A 25,084-nucleotide genomic window follows, 5' to 3' on the forward strand; every position below is an offset into this window, starting at 1 on the left:
TTAATTCTTCTTTTCCCCACATATTTTCCCCTTCTCCCTACCTAGCTACCGCTCCTTACACGATATTTACTATTTAGTATTTACTTCCCTTGGCATAATGAAATATCGCCCACGTCCTCAAAGGAGCCAAATTGTCGCCACCAAGGCTGTTCGTCGAACTTTACATCCCTACAACCCTCGTAAATCTCGTAACTCCTCCTATTTGTTACGCCTTTCCCCTTGTAAAGATCTTCTACGAACAAAACTTTCGTTGGGACGTGTATATTGATCCACGTCAGTGTAGTTAAGTATTATATATTACAGAAGTCTAGAATTATCTTCTGTATAATAAGTGTGTGTGCATTTTCAGTGTAAAATGGTAAGTCCTTTTACCGGTTTTTATATCCTGAAGTTATAGGTTCTGTGGTCTTTTACACGTTTTTATGTTCTGAGGTCTTTTACATTCTGAGGTCTTTTACAGTTATTCATGTTCCGAGGTCTTTTACAGGTTTTTATGCTATGAAGATATCTCTTTTACAGGTTCTGTATGTTTACTCCATTAAGCTTCATCGTATTATCCGCGTATAAACATACATTTCTTGCATAATAGCTTTTGTTTCTTTGGAAAAAGTATTTTTTATATTGTGTGTATAATTAACATAATACTTTATATTGTGTTAAAAAGCTGGAAGTGTATAAAGGTTAATTAACTAAAGCTATTTAAAATACAATCTAAAAAGGTGTATTTCTAACTAAGTTTTATGTTGTAATGTTATTTGCAATTTCTTCCACCCCCTACAGAAAATCAAAACGCGAAATCTCACAAACTCGGTGTCCATGTACACATCGGCCTATTTTAATTAAAAAAAAAAATCGGAGAATAGCACAAAGTAGGCATTGCGAACTAATTTAACTTTATCCATGTACACATGGACATATTTTAACTTAAACAAAATCAAAAAGCTGAAACGAAATTAAAACCATCATATTAACAAAAAAAAAAAAAAAAAAAAAAATTCACTACTGCCTTAGCACACAGACATGAACAAATAACCGAAAATACACAAGCCCAGAGTAATAAATAACCAAAAATACATATTTCCTAATAATAAAAGCATTAACGAATATTTCGACAAAAATTAACACACAGACATCAATAACATTTAACATACATTTTCTTCATGTGTATATGTTAATGCCTCCTACCAGCATCTCGTCCATGTAAGCAGTTCAATTAAATATCTGGTTGTAGCGGATAAATACGTATAATAGCATCCAAGAAAGGCCCACCAGCGGCCGAGCGGTAAAGTCGCTGAACACTGGTAGTTCGGTCCGAGGTTCGAATCCCACGAACGGGCTGGCTGCATGGGCGTTTTCGTGGTTTTCCCCATGTGTAACGTGTATACGAGCCAGTTTCCCTTAGAAAGTCCTCCACGAAGGCATTCCTCACCTTAGGCAGATAGCCCTCGAGGCTTTGCCATAATCACACACACAACAGCATCCAAGAAAGCCATAAATACATTCCTTCTATTTTATATACTCCTTCCAGAAATTATAGTCGTACCTGGAATAATATACTCATTTATAACAAACACTAAGCAATCTTTCAGGCACCACTTTCATAAAACATTACACACATGCAACCAAACATAGCACTTCAAAATCTCCGGTCCGTAAGAAACGGGTTACCATTACGAAAAATAACAAAATCTCAACTTATTACAATTAGCAATAATCGCAATTTTCCTCCAACATTAGGGTTACCAAATCCTACTTCATGCAGTGGGCTTCCAGATTTCACGAACAATTAATACCACTTAGCTATTTTTTCAGACAGAATCCAAGCGGAACCGTAGATTGAATTTCAACCCAAACTCGGTGCCCATGTACACATCGACCTATTTTGACTTCAAAAAAAAAAAAAAAAAAAAAATCAAAGAAGTGCACAAATTAGGCATTGTGCACTGCCTTAACTTTGTCCATGTACACATCAATCTATACTATTCGGTTTTGAGGGTTGCAAAAGTGCTGCAAAAAATAATTGCGTCAACCCTAATGCAAGAAAGGAAATATAATAGTAAATAACTATTTAAGATTGATGTTTTAATTTAGATGAAAGGTTAATTTCATATAATACATATTATTATAATTTATATAAAAATGGCTAAACATGACTGAATAGAAGCATAAGAGTAAATAACTATTTCAGATCATTATTATAATTTATATAAAAATTGCTAAACATAACTGAATGGATGCCTGCATTGCTATTTCGCTACCAAGTTATCGCTAAAGCATACTTTCATCTCGTTGGTTGTTCAAACATAATTTTCTATAATGAATGATGCCTTTTCTTTGAAAAAATTATCGGTAAAGTGCAGAATCACCCACTTATTTGTTTGCAGCTTTTTACAAGGGTAAAAACAATTGGATTTTTGTCAATTTTCTTTTACTTTTTAAGTGAAAATGGGTAGATGTGTACATAAATAAAGTCAAGGGTGTGCGCATTGCCATTTTTTTGCAATTCTGGGATTTTTTTTTTTTGAAGTGAAAATAGGTTGTTGATGTGTACATGGATACCGAGTATGTCCAATTCTTAAAAACGTTCCAAGCAGTGGGTGATTCTGCACTTTACCCAAAATTCTATTGCACACTTTTCATCATGGGATATTCCCAAATTGTTAAATCCATAGGATATCAAAAAAAGATTTAAAAATTAAACTAGTATTTCAATGGCATCTTAAGAAATATAGAACTATATAAACTTGCGCAATCTGAACTCGGCGCGTACGCTAGATTTGACATACTGTTAAATGGGCGCGTTTGCTAGGTTTCGCACTTTTGCACATGCATTTTCGCTGCAATTTTTTTTATGGTCCTCAAAACGAAATAGTACCCATCAATCTATTTTCACTTAAACAAAATCAGGAAGCTAAAACAAAGTTAAAACTAATTTGTTAACCAGAAAAAATTCACTGCTGTCTTAACACACACAGCCGAACAAATAACCAAAAATATACAAACAGAGTAATAAATAACCAAAACTACACATTTTCTAAACATTAAACAACAAATATTTTAAAAAAATTAACACAGAGATGAATAAATAAATGAAACATCAATTTTTTAACATATCTTTTTTTCACGTGCTTCCCACCATCATCTTCTCCATCCTCCACATAGCAATTCAGGTCGCTTCACCTCATCTACTGTTAATCAACAGTCATCCTCTTACCCACCTCGGACATACTCAAATGATGGTACCCACAGCAAATTAATAGCAAACCAAGACCTACCACGCACGTCCAAGCAAACACAGAAACTGAAAACCAAACCCGGGTCCTTACGAAAGGGTTACTATTACAAAAAATATCCAAAATCTAAATTTAGCACATGTTTGGTGATACTCGCAGACCTTTTTTTAATGACAAAAACTAAAAAGGACCACAATTTTCCCCAAAATTATCAACATTAGGATTATCGAAAAACCTATTTCATGCAGCGGGCTTCCAGATTTCATGAACAATCAACACCACTTGGCGATTTTTCAGACAGAAACAAGGAGTACCATACAGTAAAGCATTTATCTTTTGTAAAGTGTTACAAATGTATTGTAGCATTTTCTATATCGTTTCGTTAATTTTTAGAAACTATATAGGAGGTACAATGCATTTGTCCTTTTTAGGAACAATATAAGAGGTGTTGCAATACATTTGTCCTTTTTAGAAATGATATAGGAGGTGCTAGAGTACATTTAAAGTGGTACAATATATTGTAGCACCTCCCATGTCGTTTCTAAAAAGGACAAAAGTATTGTAGCACCTCCTATATGATTTCGTCAGTGTTTAGAAACAGTGTAGGAGGTGCTACAATGTATTTGTTCTTTTTAAAAATGCTGTAGAAGGTGCTAGAATACATTTGTCCTTTTTGGAAATGATATTGGAAATGTTGCAATACATTTATCTTTTGTCAAGTGGTACAAATGTTTTATAGCACCTACTGTATCATTTCTAAAAAGGACAAATGTATCGTAGCATTTCCTTTTTTTTTTTTTTAATTTTATTTTTAGAAACGATACAGGAGGTGCTACAATAAATTTGTCCTTTTTAGAAACAATACTGGCGGTACTACAATACATTTATCTTTTGTAAAGTGGCAACTCATTTTATTTAAATTGTTACAAGGTAGTTAAAGGATTTGAAAAAAAAAAAAAAAAAAAAAACTTTTAACCGTACTTTTCTGTTTTGAAGGTGCAAACGATAGTCACCAATAATGGTACAACTGATGCTAAACGGAATATCTTCGCTGGTAACCTTTTATGCCTCATTTTCAAAACAAGTCGCAGCCATTTCTTATCAGATTGATTGTTTTTCAATACTGGCATACAATTACATAGAATTTTTACAAGATAGCTAAATTTTATGCTCTAAGACCATTTGTGGTAATTAAGTCAGGATGCAATCAAACTGCTCACCCGAAGGCGAAAATATAGAAAAGGCAAAATCAAGGGTTAAATTCATCAATTCTAATGAGAATACACACTAGCGAAGTAAAGCATTGCAGTTTTACATAATTTCTGAGTAAGCTATTCGTACGAATTGAAAGATTTAACTTGAAATTAATGTAGATAATTACTGAGAGAATTAGATTTTTGTAGCATAGTTTACGTGAGATGAGATCACTTGGGGTCACGTGAAACGAACCGGCGAATCTGGATGTTGAACCATGAAAGCATAGTAAATTCTTAATGTCTTTTTACAAATTTATAGTCTTTTTTTTTTTTTTTTTTTGGCTTTTGTAAAAATTTTAAACCATATTAAAATGTTTATGCCTTCAAAATAAATTTTTAGACCTAACATTTGTTAACATTTTTTATGTGTGTACTGTATGTTGTTGCCAATAAAATCTGCTTGGTGAGATTTGACGAAACGGAAAAGTACCCTTTTAACATTCCCTACAGTAGATCCCAGCTCATGTTGGAATTACTGGTAATGAAACAGGCTGATAAAACTAACTGAAAAAGAAACTAAAATTTTGTAATCAAATAATAGTAGGGTACAATTTGCATAAGTGAAAAGAATAGTAAAAAATGCTCCGAGGAAAAATTCTGATGTTAAATTATGTAAAAAATTAAGAATAAGATGTGGAGGGATTCGATTTGTAATATCTTGGACTCTCCCGGATCCATCACAGTTGCAGCATTTCATTTGGAGACCGAATGCGACTGTCTCTCTAAACATCTGCATCGCATTGATATATACTGGTGAAATAAATTAAGAGACTTTTCAGATTTGATCTATGATCTCCAGAACTACTGGACAGATTTTAATAAAATTTGGTGTGAACATAGGTTGATATAATACAAATAAAATAAACACTCAACAGTTATAATAGACACACATGTTCTTTGTAACACTCATGGGAGTCTGAAGGTCTGAAACAGCAGTAGCTGAAGACACAAAAGAAATGGGTTAATAGGGGGTATGGTCCTGTCTTACAGCCATACAGGTCTGGCAGCCTGATTGTCATACTGGAAATAAGGCAGTGTATGAGTGCCTGTGGTAATTGGTCCCATTCATTCAGCAACGCTGTTTTAAGTTTCTGGATGGTTCTCAGAGGGGGTTTGCGAGTTGCCCTCCCCAGAGCGTCTCAGACGTGCTCTATAGGGTTGAGGTCTGGAGACCTGGCTGGCCAATCCATCTGGCGAATATCCTCACTTTTGAGAAATTTGTCGACCAGAAGAGCTTTATGTGGCCTTGCGTTATCGACCTGTAAGATGAACTCGGGGCCCGCTGCACCCTGGAAAAGGCAAACATAGGGCTCCAAGACCTTATCCCTATACCTCGCACCAGTCACAGAGCCTCTGTCAAAGATGTGGAGAGGTGTGCGGCCATCCGACGTGATGCCTGCCCAGACCATTACATCGCCACCGCCATAATTGTTGATTTCGCGGACATTGGAGGGTAGGTAGCTGGTCCCTGGCTCTCTCCATATGAAAGTATGGCAAAAATCGGTGTTTAGGCTAAAACGGGACCCGTCAGTGAACAGAATGGTCGCCCATTGCTCCGTACTCCAATCACTATGCTGCCTGCACCATGCTAATCAGACTCTCCTGTCCGTGGACGTGAGCGGGACGCAAACAGCCTGTCTTCTGGCAAACAACCCTCTCTCATTCAGTCTTTTGGAGATGGTCACCCTTGTTACATGGGTTCCTGTGGCTGCATACAGGTCCCGAGAAAGCTGAGAAGCTGTAGCCCCTTTGTTATGCCTCGTTAAAGTGGACAAATAGCGATCTTCTCTGGCCATCGTGGCTCTTGAACGACTTTGCCCAGGCTATCTTTCGATGGATCCAGTATCCTGGAACTGTTTCCGTACATTATACACGACGCTGGGCCTTAAACTCTCTGCATATCTGGACTTGTGATTGGCCTGCCTCTGGCCTTCCCATAATTCGCCACCTCATTCCATCATCTAAATGTTGGTGGTTACTCATTTTTAATGTTCCGATGGGAATTTAACCGTTTGCTCCAAAATAACACCAAGAAATTTGCCGAGGTGTGCTAGCGAACACAATTCGTCTTACCCTCCACGCACTTATAAAACCTGTTTTTCTGCTGGCTCTGCCTACACATATGTGTACGCTTACGTATTTGCTGTACAAGATTTGCATTTTTATCTAGAGGCAGTGGTTTTTCCTTCAGTTCAGTTCTTTTCATGCAATTCGATAAAATATACAAATTCTCTTAATTTATTTCACCAGTGTGGATGACAGTATGGTATGATGGACATTTGCTAAAATGTTCCTCGTTGAAGGAAGAAAATGGCTTTTCATTTTAGCTGCTTTCACACTTCCAAAATGAAAAAATATTGTAGATGATAGACAGACTCTCCACAGCTTATCTTGGAAAATTTTTTATGTTAAATTATAGCCAAAAATTAAGGGTGCAGCTTATACACCTGAGAATACGGTAACCTAATTTAGCTTATTATCTGCTGCTTCACAATTATTTCCATTCTTAATCTTCTTATCTACACTTATTAATATATTTTTATGGTCTGTTTTGAATGGAACATAATTTCATCATTTGAAAACTGCACACTTCTATTCAGCTGTAGCCTATCTAAAGAAAAAGGTAGTGCCTCTGAATGGCAACATGAAAATCAGTAGAAGCACATTGATTTAGAGAATACTAAGTGGCAACAGTCTGAACTTTGGAACTGTCTTTTGATTTGTTTCATGCAGCTTAAATGCTGTTGATGAGATGTTAAATATATTCTAGGTTAGATAATTTGTTTTGGTATTTCCTTTTATAGTAGAATGAATGTTGATTTGGTACTGTTCTGTTATCAGGACCGGATTTAGAAATGTATGTATGTATACATGTATATATGGATGCATGTGTATATGTAAGCACATATGTATTTATGTGTATACACATACATGTCTACATTCATACATTTCGGAATCTGGTCCTGATAACAGAACAGTACCATTGATTTAGATAGGAATACCACTGAACCACACATATAGAAATTTTAATATGGCATTTATATTCATTGTAGAACTTTGTTAGTTACGCCTTACCATTGTCTATTGTATACTAAGTATGCAGTTGAGAAGGCAACTTTTATTATATATTGCTGAGGAACTTGTCAGATATTTACTTATTGCCTATGAAAATACATGCAAATCAATATTGCCAATTTACTTCCTCTGAAAATCGTAGGTATTGGCAAATATTAAAACTTTTCAAAAAGTGTGTTTTGATGTAATCATACACAGTAAATAAATTTTTGAATATTTCTTTAAAATATCTCTTGTTTTTAATCTAATCGTCTTTATTTTTATAGCCGTTGAAACTTGATGTGAAAAGAAAGCTGCTAGCCCGTTCAGACAGGGTAAAATGTGTAGATCTGCATCCTTCTGAACCATGGATGCTTGCTAGTTTGTATAATGGAAATGTGCATGTTTGGAATCATGAATCACAAGTATGTATGTTTATTTAAAATCGTGTTTGAGGAGTGGGTTGCAGCCCACACGTTAGGAATTACTGCTCCAGATGACAGTAAAATCTTATGTAAAATCTCAGTTTTACATTGCTGGGATGTCTTGTCATATAAATTTAAATGTCAATTATAATATCTTTAAATATCATATATTTCAAGAACAATAAATGTGTTATGATATATTATTTGTCATACGAAATTTCGCCATGTATTGGCATTTCCACCTTCCACTGATCCAGTCATTTGACCATTTTCATTTGTAATCATGACTCATGACCTGAATTTTAACACTATTTATTAAAAAAATAAAGTCCAGAAATATCTAACCGTAGTATTATCTAGGTATCGGATAATGCGAGAACGGAATTAAACCATAGGAGCTAACTTTCCCTATTTATGACATCTCTTGGTCACCCAATATATCACCGAATTTCCTGGTTTTTAATTTTTAGTCTCTACTAAGGAAAGTGTTTCTGAACAAAAAGTTGAATTTATTGAAGTAATAAAACTTAAATTGTTCCATTTTCCTCACATAGTGATTTTCTACATCATTTTTTTTCACTCAATTTTATTTCACCTAAATAGTTTTAGTCTACTGTAGACATTTGTAGAAAGATTCAAACTAAAATTTAAGCAACTAAAAATTATATTTAATTTGTTTTACATCAATAAATGGTACATTGCTAAGTTTATCCATCCAATAATAGGTGCATTCATTATTGGTTTTATTTTCATAGTATTTAAAAGAACTTTGAAAAATAAAAGATTTATTCAGGATTTTTTTCAGTATAAATATTAATATAACTCCTCAAAAGGCTGAAGAATGTAAAACTTAGAATATCTAATTAAAAATTAATATATTTTACATTAAATCACACTATAAATAGTTACATAATACATATTATAAAAGTTAGTGTCTGGTTTGAAGTTCTTTTGGTGTTAATCGTACAGTTCAAAAACCTCCCAGAAACTTCATATTTTTCATGCTTATTAATATGTAGTAATGTTTATTTTTTAAAAAATTGATAGAGCATAAGTTTAAACAATGTATTCGTGAAGATGAACGGGAAATAATTATTAAGTATCTTTTGCTTATGATGTTCTGAAAATTAAAACCTAATTCCCCATGTCTTTTGCTGTGTACAGAATTAAGTTTTGACATTTTTTAAGGGTGACTATTAATATGAATTATCTTAATACATACGTTTTAACTTATCTGTTGAAACTTCCATTTTGTACAATCCTAACTTGAGTTAAAAGCTTTAAAAAAAGTTTTATTATTTAAATATAGATCTAACATTAATTTTAGCAGTAAATAAATTCACACAAGTATACTTGCTGTTGGTGTATGAAATAATATTTTTGCTCACTGTGCCAACTACAAGATAACTTGGAACTAGATAAGCAATATTCACCTGTATTGTGCATTCATGCAAAATTCCTGCACATATGTTATTTTCCATTAGTCTTGCACGAGTTACTAAACAAGAATTTGAGCAGTCCATTTTATAGCATTTTCCAAGTGAATTGTTTTTTAAAAAAATGTTTTTGTTCTGAGCATTTAATTATTGTATCTACAGTGACAGGAAAAAAAAAAAAAAAATCCCAACATCAAGAAAGATTAAATTTTTCTTGGTGTTGGGGACCTACCAAATTTTGCAAATCAGGTTTGCTTTAAATGCATGCTGTAAAGTTCTTGACTATTAGTTATCTTTGAAGTTTGACGTGTTGAGTTGATGTTAGCCAAGAATGCCTTTAAGAAGACTAAGCCATTATCAACAGCTCACTGGGTTTGAACAAGGTCATGTAATAGGGCTACAAGAAGGTGGATTTGCTTTCTACGATGTTGCAGAAAGACTTGGCCAGAATGTATCCACTGTACATGATTGTTGGGAGCAGTGGTCAAATGAAGGTACTGCTTCAAGAAGATCGGGTTCTGGGGTGGCCACATGGAATTACTGAGAGGGAAGACCATCGTATTCGGTGTACGACTGTGGCGCATCGTACTGCATCAGTGGCAGAAATTCAAGCTGCAGTTGGTACCACGATGACACAATGAACTGTTACAAATCGGTTACTTCGAGAACAGCTTCAAGCCAGGCGCCCTGTAGCGTGCATTTCACATTCCAGTGACTCCAAGTCATTGCTGTTTGTAACTACAGTGGTGTCAAACCAGAGGTCATTGGAGGATGGAGTGGAGATCTGTTCTGATGAAACTTGTGTTTTCTGATGAAAGCAGGTTTTGCCTTGGTGCCGGAAATAGCCATGTGTTGGTCAGAAGAAGGCCAGAGAAACTCTTGCAACCAAACTATCTGCGGCCTAGACACACTGGACCTACACCTAGAGTCATGGTCTGGGGAGAAATTTTCTATGACAGAAGGAGTACTCTCATGGTTATCCCAAACACACCGACTGAAAATGTATGTCAGTCTGGTAATTCAACCTGCACTGCTGCCATTCATAAACCGTATTCAAGGGGGAGTTTTCCCCAACAGGATAACACTCGTCCTCATACTGCTGTTGTAAAGCAGCATGCTCTACAGAGTGTCGATGCCTTGGCCTGCGAGATCACCAGATCTGTCTCCAATTGAGCACATATGGGATATCATTCAACGACAATTCCGGCATCATCCACAGCCAGTACTGACCATCCCAGTATTGGCAGAACAAGTACAACAAGTATGGAACTCCATATCACGAAGTGACATTCGATACCTGTATGACACAGTGCATGCGTGTTTGCAGGCTTGCATTCAAAATTTTGGAGGTTACACTGTCTGTTAATGTAACAGCATTTCACATTTGAAATGCATTTTCTTAAGTTAACTTGTGATTTTGAAAATTTAATCAATTAAAAATGTTAACTAGACAAATGCATTATTCAACTTTCATTACTCTACAATAATTTTACCTTTGTGTTGGGAATTTTTTTTTCAGTCAGTGCATATTTTGAGAAATTAGTGATTCAGTTGCCAAGTGTGTTATTTGTTCTTTTTCCTGTGCACCAACCATCTAAACATTGCATGCATTTGCTATGGCAGTGCTCATACTCGGTGTTTACGTGTGATCGATAATGAGTTCTCGTACGTGGTAAGTGAACTAATTTTGCCAATAGGAAGTATCTTCATATGTGGCACTGAATGTGTTAATCATCAATACATTGCAAAAATGTTAATGCCAACTGAATTTTCTCAATTCTGCTCTTTTAAACTTCTTATTTTGTTTTATAGCAACTAGTCAAGTCTTTTGAAGTTTGTGATTTACCTGTTCGAGCTGCTAAATTTGTACCCAGGAAAAATTGGATTATTACAGGATCTGTAAGTATATTTCTGTCAAATTATATTTTCAGCTTTTTACTTTAAAGTTCCTTAAATTGCAGCATTTTATTTTGAATTTGAATATTTTTGGCTTTGAAAATAAATAGGGTTTAAAAGGAACATCATTTTACCTTGTTTGAAACTGCATGCCATTTTAGTGTAGTCAGGTGTTTGGATGAATGGGTGGAGCTAAAGTTGCATCAACTCTACATAAGGGGGAACTAGCTCATTTTTACTTGTTCCCATAGCTGCTATTGACATGTTGTTAACTATTAGTGGTAGGTCATAAGAATTAAAATTTTTTTAGTGATTCTTAAGTGTAAAATTAAGCTCTAGGGCTGTATTCATCCATGAAAGTGTTTTTATGATACTTAAAGGAATTCAAAGTAATGTGTATTTATGCATAATTCCAAGTATATACTGTGGAGAAAGAACCAGTACGAAAAAAATGAACAGCTAGTCCTTGCACAACAGATCATTAAGAAGCATGTGAAGCAATCTCTGTTGCCTTTTTATGATAATGGGCTCATCTGCTGTCAGTCTGACAACCCTATGTTCTCAATCACTTGCCTATCATATTTTTTGCGATAATACATTTTCAAAAGATGCAGAAATAGTGAAAAATTGGAACTCTACTCTTCATGTTTCTCACTTGTACAAACATGTGAAGCATTGTACCCAACACGTCAAAGTGAAATATATAATTTCAAAGTGATTAATGATTCACAAGTTAAGAAGTAATATATTTTGTTAGCATTGGGCTGTTTTTGAGCTGAAATACTTTTAATTAAGCCACCCCTATAGTATAGTAGTTAAGGGAGGCGACTGTGATACCAAAGTGCACAGGTTCAAATCCTGGAGAAGGCATGGTTATAATTGTCTGTCCCTTCATAGGAGGCAGTGGTGGCCACCTTTTAGGTGCCTCCACAATAAAGTAGCCACCACTTCTAGCTTTAGGATTGGTCATTGTCGAATACACAAGTCCGCGCCATTAGATTAAAAAAAATAACTTGATCATTTTTCATATTATTCAGGTTTTCATAAATTTATTGGAGCATGTTAACCGTTAATGTATTCATTAGTCTCGAAATTTTATCATTTAGTATTCATATTCAGAATACAGTAAAACCTGTCGGGATCATGAAAGTGATCTTCTGAAAGTGGCTAGTATTTCTGAGAACATAAACACCAGTACTGAATTTGACATCTCTAAAATAACCACCACTACCATTGTCCATGCATAGTCATCTTAGAGAAGATTATTTTCTCATACTTCGTGCCTTTGAATTAAAATCCACACCATGCCAAAGAATAAGAGTTTGCTTAAAAATTCTGTATGACTGTTCACATAAGGTATTAAAAATTTGAAGAAACGATGAAGTCAGTTATTTTGTTGAAAAATAATGTATCGTTTTATTGTTCCCCCATTAAAGAATACATGATTGTTTTTTAACATCGGCTTTAATAATTCATTTTTTGTTTTTTGTTGTATTTTCAAGTTGTCTGTGTATACAGAGTTGTAGCTAGGGTTTTCAGCGCCCAGGGACAACTGAAGATTTCGCTCCCCCTACTGCTTGCCAAGGATGCAAAACATTTAATTCTAAAATGTTGTAACATCAGTTTGGTGCCCCTTGGATTCTGTGCCCGGGGACAGATGCCCCCCTTGCCCCCCCTCTAGCTACGCCCCTGTGTGTATAGATCTTTACAAATATATGTGTGTATATATGCACATTCTTAAGACATAGTTTTGTTATTGTGTGATATATTTTAAACAGAAATGCAGACTAGTTGTGTTCTGTGAACTAAATAATTTTTTAGATTGGCTTTTTATTTTGTAGTAACGTTCTTAAGACATAGTTTTATTATAATGTGATACATTTTAAACAGAAATGCAGACTAGTTATGTTCTGTGAACTAAATAATTTTTTAGATTGGCTTTTTATTTTGTAGTAATGTTCTAATATTAAGAGCAGTAAAAACTTAACTAGCTGAATTTTAAGTGTTTGCTAAAATGTAGAAGTAAATTATGAATTTTATTGTATTTTAAAGTGCTTAGTTAAAATTTATATGAGATAAAAATTTTTTAGTTTTTGATTGTTGCATAATCTTTTTGGCTTTGAAAATTGTGTTGTTATTTAGGATGACATGCAGATAAGAATATTCAACTATAACACACTGGAGAGAGTGCACATATTTGAAGCACATTCAGATTACATCCGTTCTATAGTGATACATCCTACTCAACCTTTCATATTAACATCAAGCGGTGAGTACTATGAATTTTAATGGATGATATCTGAAGGTAAAGAAGAGGGGAAGTTTGTTATAGTCAACTGAATGCTAGTTAAATGCTTCCCTAGAGAATGCACAGAAGTCGGCTCTCATTTTGTGCTTTGTAATGTACACTGGTTATCATTAATTAAGCAAAATCACAAAAATGATGATTACTCAAAAAGTTATGTAAAGAATAAAATGAAGCTGAACCATAGTATATAACACACAGTAAGGTATAAAATTACATGAAAATAAATTACCAGACGATAATGGTGTTGGGGAAATTAGCGTATGTATAAAATGAACAAATCGGATGTGTCAATTTGGTATAGGAAAATTTTCTTCAATATAGAGTATGGTCTTTGCTAGAAGTAATATGGTCTATCACTTCCATAGTCATCGGCACTTGTAGTGGTTGGTCGTCCTTGGCTGAACTTCTTGGATGCCGAGTCTTTGGTTAGAAATTGTTGCCAGAGTCTGTGAACCTCAGAAGGACTCGTATTTAGCCATCTGATTACTTCTATCTGACTTTGTCCTGTCTCTAGTCTCCCAACAGCTCTCAATCGCAGTTCGTTAGACAAATGATGTTTAGAGGTCATTGGTATGAATTGGCTATCCCAGATTTCTTATCTCAGCATCACAATGAAATTTACAGGCCTTGCTCTCAAACATGCAATTTAATGCTCCTAGCAGGTGATGTATTCCGATCGCAGCCCCACTAATTTACATTTTGCAGTTTTACTCAACTGTTATTTGACAACATATTCAAATTTTATACGATTGACTTATTTTTGGATGAGTTATTGCTGTTTTTGCAATTTTACCTCAATTTTTGGAAACCAGTATACAGTCAAAAGTCTTTAATCCAGATTATCAGTTTTTCCGGATTATAGAGCATCGGTTTAAATCTGGTAAGATAGCATGCAGAAATCATAAAATAAAAATATGAAAATGTAATTTATGAAATAAAGAGCAATTATGATATAAAGGGTATCAAAATTTACAAAAAAAAAAGCTTTATATTTATTTGTTTACTTTATTAAACATTTCTTTTACCACGCGCATGCGTATAGCATACATTACGCATAGTCGAAATTAGAAAATTGCAACCAGAAAACTATTTGATGTGTATTTGTGATATTTATAATGATGAGGAATTTGATTTAAATCATATCAAAGACGGAGTACATCGAGATGAAATACTTCATTTAGTAAGGAAGCCGAATAAAATAAAAACATCTGCCCTGAAGATAAGGATAGTGCTGACAGATCAACTTCCAGTTCATTGCGCGCCACGTGGCCCCCCCCCCCTGCAGAGCAGCATGAAATTGATAAACATATTTCGGAATGATTAGAGAATCAAAGGATATGGCTTTATGCATTTTTTGCAGCCATTCCACTTTTTGTTTGATGGAAATCGAAACATGCTTTCGCATTGCAGATCCTTTGTCAGCTCCAGAATCGAAAATTCTTTTTGACATAATCGAAAGTTTAAGCTTACTTTTATAAAATGGCTTTAACAGTCTGCAAAAAATAATTATTATCCAATAGTGGTTGGCCGTCCTTGGCTGAACTTCTTGGATGCCGAGTCTTTGGTTAGAAATTGTTGCCAGAGTCTGTGAACCTCAGAAGGACTCGTATTTAGCCATCTGATTACTTCTATCTTTGTCCTGTCTCTAGTCTCCCAACAGCTCTCAATCGCAGTTCGTTAGACAAATGATGTTTAGAGGTCATTGGTATGAATTGGCTATCCCAGATTTCTTATCTCAGCATCACAATGAAATTTACAGGCCTTGCTCTCAAACATGCAATTTAATGCTCCTAGCAGGTGATGTATTCCGATCGCAGCCCCACTAATTTACATTTTGCAGTTTTACTCAACTGTTATTTGACAACATATTCAAATTTTATACGATTGACTTATTTTTGGATGAGTTATTGCTGTTTTTGCAATTTTTCCTCAATTTTTGGAAACTAGTATACAGTCAAAAGTCTTTAATCCGGATTATCGGTTTTTCCGGATTATAGAGCATCGGTTTAAATCTGGTAAGATGGCATGCAGAAATCATAAAATAAAAATATGAAAATGTAATTTATGAAATAAAGAGCAATTATGATCTAAAGGGTATCAAAATTAACAAAAAAAAAAAAGCTTTATATTTATTTGTTTACTTTATTAAACATTTCTTTCACCACGCGCATGCGTAAAGCATACATTACACATAGTCGAAATTAGAAAATTGCAACCAGAAAACTATTTGATGTGTATTCATGATATTTATAATGATGAGGAATTTGATTTAAATCATATCAAAGACGGAGTACATCGAGATGAAATACTTCATTTAGTAAGGAATTATAAGCTGAATAAAATAAAAACATCTGCTGTGAAGATAAGGATAGTGCTGACAGATCAACTTCCAGTTCATTGCATGCCACGTCGTCCCCCCCCCCCCCGCAAAATTTTGAAATTGATAAACATATTTCAGAATGATTAGAGAATCAAAGGATATGCCTTTATGAATTTTTTGCAGCAATTCCACTTTTTGTTTGATAGAAATCGAAACATGCTTTCGCATTGTAGATCCTTTGGCAGCCCCAGAATCGAAAATTCTTTTTGACATAATCGAAAGTTTAAGCTTACTTTTATAAAATGGCTTTAACAGTCTGGAAAAAATAATAATTATTATCCAATTAGAAGATTAAGGAACAACGCAATCTGCAACATTAACTGAAAGAGATAATTAGATAATTTTAGCTTAGCTTATACCTTCCATTATACATTCAGCGCTCATGCATAAACGTATTATGCACATGCGTAGAAAGTTTGTAGCTTTGAGGTCCGGATTGTAGGTCATTCCGGATTATGGACGTCCGGATTAAAGACTTTTGACTTTATTAAGGTTATTGATAAACTTGCTAGCGTTAACTATTATGTAGCACTTTCACTTGTTCTGTTAATAATGTGTCAAAAATATCTGTTACTAGATAACATTGATTACATTTTTATAGCTATACATTGCAGTAATCTCTACATTATCCTTTGGTCAGTGATCATTAACGTGATATTTTAGGTTTTCTATTTGTGCTTTTTAATAACTTAGTATTTTATTTGGTTGCTAGGATAATTTTTTCCATGATGTGCCATAAAAATATAATCGGATACTTCAATAGTAATAAATATTTAACTAATATATTTGTGAATGATATAAGGAGTGTATGATTTAAAATTTGTAAGATAAATTTATGAATTGTGTTGCAGATGATATGTTGATAAAGCTGTGGAATTGGGATAAACAATTTACATGCACACAAGTTTTTGAAGGACATACTCATTATATCATGCAAATTGTTATCAACCCGAAGGATAATAATACATTTGCTAGTGCTTCTCTAGATCGCACTGTAAAGGTATAGTTTTACTTATTTAATACATGGATTTGATTTGAAGCCGAGTGTGTGTGAATATTTTAAATATAAGTGATAATCATTTAAAATTCTGTATGTTTAATTAATTACATGTTGGTGTGAACTGATTGTAGCACATTTAACCAGTATGGCAAGAGTCCCAGTGAATCATAACACTATGTTTTTAGTAATGATTTATTTACTTGGGAGATATTGTACTCTGGTACCTTAATCATTTTCATTGTATGTTGAGCATATCTTAAGTGAAATTGTTTGTCATTTCTGTGAATAATTTAATACAAATTTGAAAATGCATAACATGTAATTTTATCTGGGCTAATGCTACTAGTTATGTACAGATTTGTCTCCACACCGTGTAACATTTGATAATTATCATTTTAGGTTTGGCAGCTAGGTTCCAGTGCACCAAATTTCACATTAGAAGGACATGAAAAAGGTGTGAACTGTGTTGATTACTACCATGGAGGTGATAAGCCTTATTTGATATCTGGTGCAGATGACAGATTAGTAAAAATATGGGATTATCAGGTAATTATTAGAATTTCAATTTGAAATTATGTCCCAGGGTACTTAACAATTTGAAGACTTGGTATTTTGCTACATTTAAGTGAAATTCAGATTTGAAGAAATGAAATATTTAAATTTTCTCAAATTAATACTTTGCATATTTTTAACATAATAAGCTATTTTGGCATCAGTTTATATTGGTGTTTAAAATACACATGTAAAGTAGGTTTTTATTTTTAACTGTAGATCTGCCAACATATGAAAATGAATGCTGCTTTTACTTGGTAGAAATAAGTGTTCATTAGTTGTTGTGTTAAAGAAATACAAGGGGAGTTAAAATATGTAATATATTTAGCTCCAGTTGTGTTCTTACCTGAGAAAAACTATCATTCTGGTATAATATATCATGCTTATTACAGTCAAAAGTCGTTAATTCGGACACCCATAATCCGGAATGATCTATAATCCGGACCTCAAAGCTACAAGCTTTATGTGCATGCGTCATGTTGACGCATGCGCATAAAACCTGTACGGCTGCGAATACGCGTGTGAGCGTGCGCAAAATACGTTTACGAATGCGCGTTTAATGTTATAACGGATGGTATAAGCTAAGCTAAAATTATCTAATTCAGTTAATGTTGCAGATTGCGTTGTTTCTTAATCTTCGAATTGGATTTGGCTTATTATTTTTTGCAGACTGTTAGAGCAATTTTATAAAAGTAAGCTGGAACTTTCGATTATGTCAAATAGAATTTCTGATATATATTTACTAATATGTAAAAGATCTACAAAGTGAAAGTATGTTTTGAAATCCATTAAACAAAAAGTGGAATTGCTGCAAAAAATGCATAAAGGCATATCCTTTGTTTATCTTTAACACCGCGGCGCGCAATGAATTGGAAGTTGATCTGTCAGCACTATCCTTATCTTCAGGGCACATGTTTTTTATTTTATTTGGCTTATAATTCCTTACTAAATGTAGTATTTCATCTCGATGTACTCCGTCTTTCATATGATTTAAATCAAATTCCTCGTCATTATAATTCGCTTCCGATAGCGAAGAAAGTAACAGAGGTTATTGAAAACGAAAAAAATTTTGATTGACAAGTTAGTCGGTATTCTCGGCACAGCAATTACGGGACTTGAACAGCGGAACTTTGTAACTGAACAAGAAATTATGTCTGTTTATAGAATTAAAGAGAAAGTATTATCACATAAAACGAAGCAACTTAAACAAACATTGAAAAAAATGTTTAATAAAGTAAACAAATAAATATTAAGCTTTTTTTTTTTTTTTTTTTTTTTTTGAAATTTTGATACCCTTTAGATCATAATTGTTCTTTATTTCATAAATTACGGTTTCATATTTTTAATTTTATAATTTCTGCATGCCATCTTACCAGATTTAAACTGATGATCTATAATCCGGAAAAATCGATAATCCGGAATCGCCAAAGTCCCGATATGTCCGGATTAACGACTTTTGACTGTATATGCATTTTATTTTTTAATCCTGAAGTTATGCAGAAGGTTAGACCTTGATTGTGTGTGTGATTTTCCTATGTATTTTTGTGGCTATGTTTCTTGGTTAATCAGATCAATTTACTAGCCTGATAATTATAATTTCAACTGTCTCTTGTTTGTGTTCACAATTAAGATCTTTAAAATGTGTACCAAAATTGAAAATTCGTCCATTTCTGTGGGAAACAGCGAGAATGTTCATTCTTTACAAAACTATTTTTAGATTATTTCATTCTATTCAGAAAGTGAAATATCTAAACAAAGTATTGAAAATGGTATGTTGAAGGGAAACCAAACGAAAATGTTCGTGGCAAGAAATTTACTGATTATTTCTCCTTCACAATGATGAATTTGATTAGTGAAATGCATAATACAGTTGGAAGAAATCAACACCTTGTCTTTTATAAACTGCTGTGGAATTTTCACAAGTTTTTTTGTTGTTTCAGCAATCAAAATATCACTAAAAGAGTTGTGTATAATAATGTGGGATTGGGGAATAGATATTTAGGCAGTGCAAAAGGAAGTGCATGGACTTTACTCACATTTTTTCAAAATTGCTAAAATTTCTAACAACTAATTTTTTGGATCAGATCAAAGGAGTTAAATGTTGTATCATGCTAGAAATGAAGCATTCTCTTGAGCGACCTCAACTACAGTAACGCTTTTAAACATTAAAGTGGGAAATATTAACACAAAAAGCTATACCTTTATATATATACCTAAGGTTTGTGCTGTCTTTAAAAAGTGCTTAGGTTTTTTTTTAAAAAATTATTTTTAGTCTTAAAATTCCTTAATTTTGGCCAAAATCAGTAAAGGGTTTCTAATTTTACTCATCTAACATACCTGTCTGTTTATGACTGTCATTTTGAGTGTGAATTAGCATTTTGAAGGAATACTTCTAGGTGACTTGTTGACAAATATGTATTTCCTGGGTTATCATTTGAATTCAGTTCTACTTTTAATATAATTGGTGTGGTACTTGAATTTCTGGGCATGAGGTTCCACTTTGATTGAAACTGTAGCAATCTCAAGGGCCAGTCAGACTGCCTTTATCTGGTCATGAGATTTTTTGTCACTTGGTGTACCTTAGATTTATAAATTGAAATATTTTGCTTGCTTTCTTTCTTAATAATTTAAATATGTAAATGAATGCAAGTTTACAAACACAGACTAAAAGAACTAATTATAAAAATTTAGCTTATAGAAACTATTTAAATACCTATAAAACTTAAAATATTTGGTTTTCATGAATAGATCAAAAAATCTTTGTCACTCAAAGGTTAAAAGATTTATCTTATATGCATCGGTACACAGTGCCCACCAGCAGCCGAGCAGTAAAGTCGCTAAACACTGGTAGTTCGGTCTGAGGTTTGAATCCCACGAGTGGGCTGGCTGCATGGGCGTTTTCATAGTTTTTCCCATGTGTAACGTGTATACGAGCCAGTTTCCCTTAGAAAGTCCTCCACGAAGGCATCCCTCCTCTTAGGCAGATAGCTCTCGAGGCTTTGCCATAATAATCACACACATGCATCAGTATACCGTACACGAGCTGAGGACTTTTTGCATCTGGTACAGTCTTTGTGGATCCCAAATTCTGTTACCTGCTGCCTCTCTAAATTCTAAAATTCTTATGCCAAGTGCCTGTGCTAAATTCTAAAATGTTTGTCATTTCTAAATTCACTTGCTCAATGCTTCACAAAATTCTAACAATTTCTGCCACACTGGCTCTGATGCCAGCTCTGACTGTGTGACTTTGTATTTAATATCAGTTCTCATTAGAATAGAAATAAAATTAGTTTATTGTATACATTCTAAATACATGCACTTTTTAAAAATAACAGAAATCTTGAATTAAATATGAAAATTCTAAATGAAGAGGAAACTTATTAAGAAATAAATAAATACATAAATTGATTACATAAAGAGATTACATAAAGAGATTGATTACATAAAGAGAAATAAAAAATTATTCTTCAAATGTTGGACATTATTAAGTTAGGAGATGAAGCAGAAACTAGTAGGAACATTGATTTGTTTATTGAAACAAACGCATTTAGAAAAACTGCTAAAGTGAAATTCATATAAATTAGCTAAAATGTCTGGAAAATTTTCAAATTAAAAAAGGCACATAATATTTTGTTCTGTGTTGTTGGTGCAAAACAAGCGCACACTGTAGCTTGTAGTGTATAAATTATGATAATATTTTAGATTGAGTTTCATAGATTGTGTGTGTAATTATCTGTTATTTTAAACTGTAAAATGTACTTGGATTGTGATTTTAAAAATTATTTTAATGAATATTTTTTAAGATAGTTTTAATAATGACCATGTAAATTTATAGAGTAAGGATAGCTTAACTACTTAACTTAGAAGTTATGTCTGTGTATTAAGGAAAGTTATTGTCTTTCCTTAACCCTTACTTTAGATGCAAGATACAGCTCAAAAATATAAAAATTGATAGAAAACTATTTCTTACAGTTGTCTTACAGTAATATAAAACAACTTGTCATCTCTGATGCTTCAGCAGCTTACTAGAACTTTACAATATATTAACTGGGTTAAAACTCTGTCAACTATGTGCAAAGCTACAACACTAACTGGGTCTGACAAATAAGATGCACCAAACTTTCAACCATATTAATTGTTTGAACATGTGGCATTTACATCTGCTCTGATCAACAGCTCTGTCTAGGCAAACAGCAGTGGTGGCAGCAGCCAAACTTCTATTATGAATCATCCTTGATTGATTTTACTTCTCATTTTAACATATGCCTTTTGTCATAAAATCTCAATAAACCTCTGGATTGAGTGGGCACTTTATGAAAGGCATAAAAGAATCAACATAAAGTTTACTGATAGTAAAACTGAAATGTCACTAATCTTTTTCAAATATATGTGACTGTTATAAGTGTAAAATATAATATGTTGCAAGAAATTTTATAATTTAATGCTGAAGTTAATTTTATTTTTGAATTTGTTTAATAATTATGGTAAATGTTAGGTTATGTTTGATAATAATGCATCCTACTGACCTGTTACAAAAGGGGAGTTTGAGTTACAAAAGGGGAGGTAATGGATTTAATTTATTCATTTCCAATTTGATGATAGGTTATTAATTATTTTCAATGATGGTCTTTGAAAGTATTTTAATTTCGATGTGTACGAACACCGATACCGCTGTAATTGGGATAGACTTTGAAAAAGTAGGCCTGCCTACTCTACTGTAACTCCTCAAATCTAAAACTTTCAAGTGGATATATTATAGCAAGATAACTCTTATATTATACTAGTATATTTTAAGGCATGTATGGACATGGAAAAATGAGAATAATTTTGTCATCACTCGTCATCAGTGATTCTTGTCACGTTGAACTCGAATAAATACTATACTTTATTTCCTTTTAATGCTTTACGACTCAAAGTTTATTTTCAATATATTTACAGAATTGTTGGGATTTGTATTAGTGCCTTACTGAACTCTCTCTCCCCACTCCTCTTCACTGCCATTTTTACATTCTTTAATAATGTTGTTTTGCATTTGATATTTAATTATCTCTGTACCTCTCACAAAGCTGTCATTTTTTAACTCTCACCTCACTCTTTCAAACTGCCTTTTTGCTGAATCAATTATTTTCCAAGTTTTCTGGACTCTTTTTCCACAACAAATGCACTTTATATTATCTTCAGATTGCGGATCTTCTTCAAACTGTTTAATATTTTGTTTATCGCACTTTTTTCTGACACAATATTTTCTTATCGCACTTTTTTCTGACGCAATCTTCAGATTGCAGATCTTCTTCAAACTGTTTAATATTTTGTTTATCGCACGTTTTTCTGACGCACAAGTAGTAATCCTAAATTTTTGATTTCCCACAGTTGATGATTCTGATACGATAATTTTTCTTCCTCTTCCAAATGAACCCATCAAGTTTTTCTCAGATGAATTTCTTATTCTGTGCTCCCACTCAATGCCCAACTGAATATGCTTTCATACAGTAATAAATATTCAGTGAAACTATACATTCTTCTTGCTAAAGTGTAATTCAAATAATCGTTCCCAATTAAAATTTGCACTTCTGCTACGTCACTATTGCTACTGTCAGATAAATCAAATCCTTCCTTCGTATGATCTTTCTGGTTGACCTCTCTATTGTATTGAAACATATAGTTTTAATTTCAAGTACTTGAATAGACCCACTTTTATTTTTTAGTGCAAGTCTTTTCCTTTTAAACTCTGTCACTGGTGGATTCAAAGATGCAAAAGTGTGAATTATCTTTCTTTCCCTGCCAATAGGTGGCAATTCTGCCTTTCTAGAAATAGATTGACACACGTAAAACTTTCGTTCATAAATCAAATCATTAGGAATTTGTGTACTCAGCCTTTTCAGGAGCAGAGAGCTAACATTTCGTTTACTCCATTTATGTTCTGTGCATTTTTATTGCTTTTATTTTCTTGTGCATTGCAGAAGCTCTTTAAATGCAATTAAGATTTCCAAATGTTGCATTTAATTAATTTTGCCTTACAAAATGATTTTTTATGACCTTTTTAAAAAGTGCTTGCACTTGAATTGGTCATATAATACGGTGTGCTTCTCTTTAATACTTAAATAAGTGTTTGGAGGGTTGAGATTTAGAACAAAAATCACACATATTGTTAAATACCTACTGCATCAATGTTCTGTTTCTATACTTTGCCGTAAAACTCATGGGCACCAATGCAGTGTTACTACTTCTTCTTAGGGAGGAAACTAATGCAGAAACAGACAGGTGAAACCGTAACTAGCTAAATATCAACTGCGAAACTAAACTCTTAAGAGTTGGCAAATTACCAAACTTTTAGGGATCGTATAAGTGAATTTTTGATGCATTGCGTTGTGAAAATGCACCCGGGACCGCGCCGTGAGAGGATCGAATAAACAACATGTAAAATCAATATATATATAAGAAAAACACATAACAGATTCAAAGAACACATAAGTAATAGGTTTCCAGATTAAATATCAGTTTATTCAAATTCCTCACAAAAAAAATTAAATCTCCTCATCAGAGAGTCTAATTTCTTATTTGTGTTACCTTTTAATTTACTTATTTTAGACACAGGGGAATTCTTCAATTTTTCATTTACTTTTTGTTACATTTAAATTCATGATTTGCAAATCTATTACATGACTCTTTTAATTTAACGGGTACCCGATCTGTAATTTCTAAGAGGTTAAGGAATACATATTATTTGCAATTCACATCTGTTCTAAGGAAGATTACACAAACAACTTAAATTATTACATCCTAATTCATAAAAAAAAACTTTAAGGTTTGTTTTGGTAATTTAGAAGGGGAAAGGGAAACAATTGAAAGCCTGAGAATTAATTTAAGATTCGACATTGTTATTTTACATTCCAAGGAAGTCGTTGAAACCTTACTTAAAGTTCAAACACAAAAAAAATAGACTTATCTTGTAAGGACGTCTTGAAGTGGAGGACTCGTATCCTAATAAGCATTGACGTCAGCGGGGCTCATTTTTACGGTCACAAATGGAAATTTCAGAAGACATCGTCCTGTCCTGGCACTATTGGCGAAACACACACGCAGGTAACTGGTTTTCATAACGACGAAGCTATTTTACTCTGGAAAACAGAAACAGGGGCACTGCTGCCCCGCACGGCTGTCCGCCTGGTCTTGAGAGTCTTAAGTCACTCGCCCGGTTCAATTTCGCCCTTTAACCAGAACGCGGCAGGGGAGCATGTTTGCAGCTCCCGGCCAGAAACGTCTCTCTAGGCAATTACGGCTCGCCTGTTCTTGCTCATCCCAAGAGCAAGCTTCAAGAGTAACGTCCAAAGTAAGTTCCGCAAGCAAGTGTTGGCAAGTCTCGCACGAGAAGTGATTCAAACTCGAGAACGCGGCAGGGGAGCATCTCTCTTCGTAAATTACATCGTTTAGAACACTCAATCCCAGAACAAGTTTCAAGAGTAACGTCCAAAGTTCCGCAAGCAAGTCTTGCCAAGTCTCGCACGAAAAGTGTCACACGAAAAAGTGATTCAAACTCGAATTTT

At 33.7% G+C, this 25,084-nt stretch overlaps 1 protein-coding gene across 2 annotated transcripts in view; it reads left to right on the forward strand.

Moving 5' to 3' along the window:
• The first annotated feature begins 200 nt into the window (after positions 1–200).
• The window catches only part of beta'COP (coatomer subunit beta'), a 114,677-nt gene continuing 89,793 nt past the window's right edge, over positions 201–25,084 (forward strand). The window contains exons 1-6 of one of the 2 annotated variants that reach the window (XM_085809085.1): positions 201–358; positions 7,831–7,968; positions 11,217–11,303; positions 13,443–13,569; positions 16,840–16,988; positions 17,388–17,534. In XM_085809085.1, coding sequence (XP_085665211.1) covers positions 356–358; positions 7,831–7,968; positions 11,217–11,303; positions 13,443–13,569; positions 16,840–16,988; positions 17,388–17,534 — 651 coding nt within the window. In that variant the 5' untranslated portion in view covers positions 201–355. Of the gene's footprint in view, positions 359–483; positions 520–7,830; positions 7,969–11,216; positions 11,304–13,442; positions 13,570–16,839; positions 16,989–17,387; positions 17,535–25,084 lie in introns of those variants that run through there. The other variant, XM_035367834.1, reaches the window with a different exon arrangement.

Source organism: Stegodyphus dumicola, chromosome X2 (assembly GCF_044657685.1).
Source record: "Stegodyphus dumicola isolate Sdum_Otavi_A_Nest chromosome X2, ASM4465768v1".
NCBI classification, from domain to species: Eukaryota; Metazoa; Arthropoda; class Arachnida; order Araneae; family Eresidae; genus Stegodyphus; species Stegodyphus dumicola.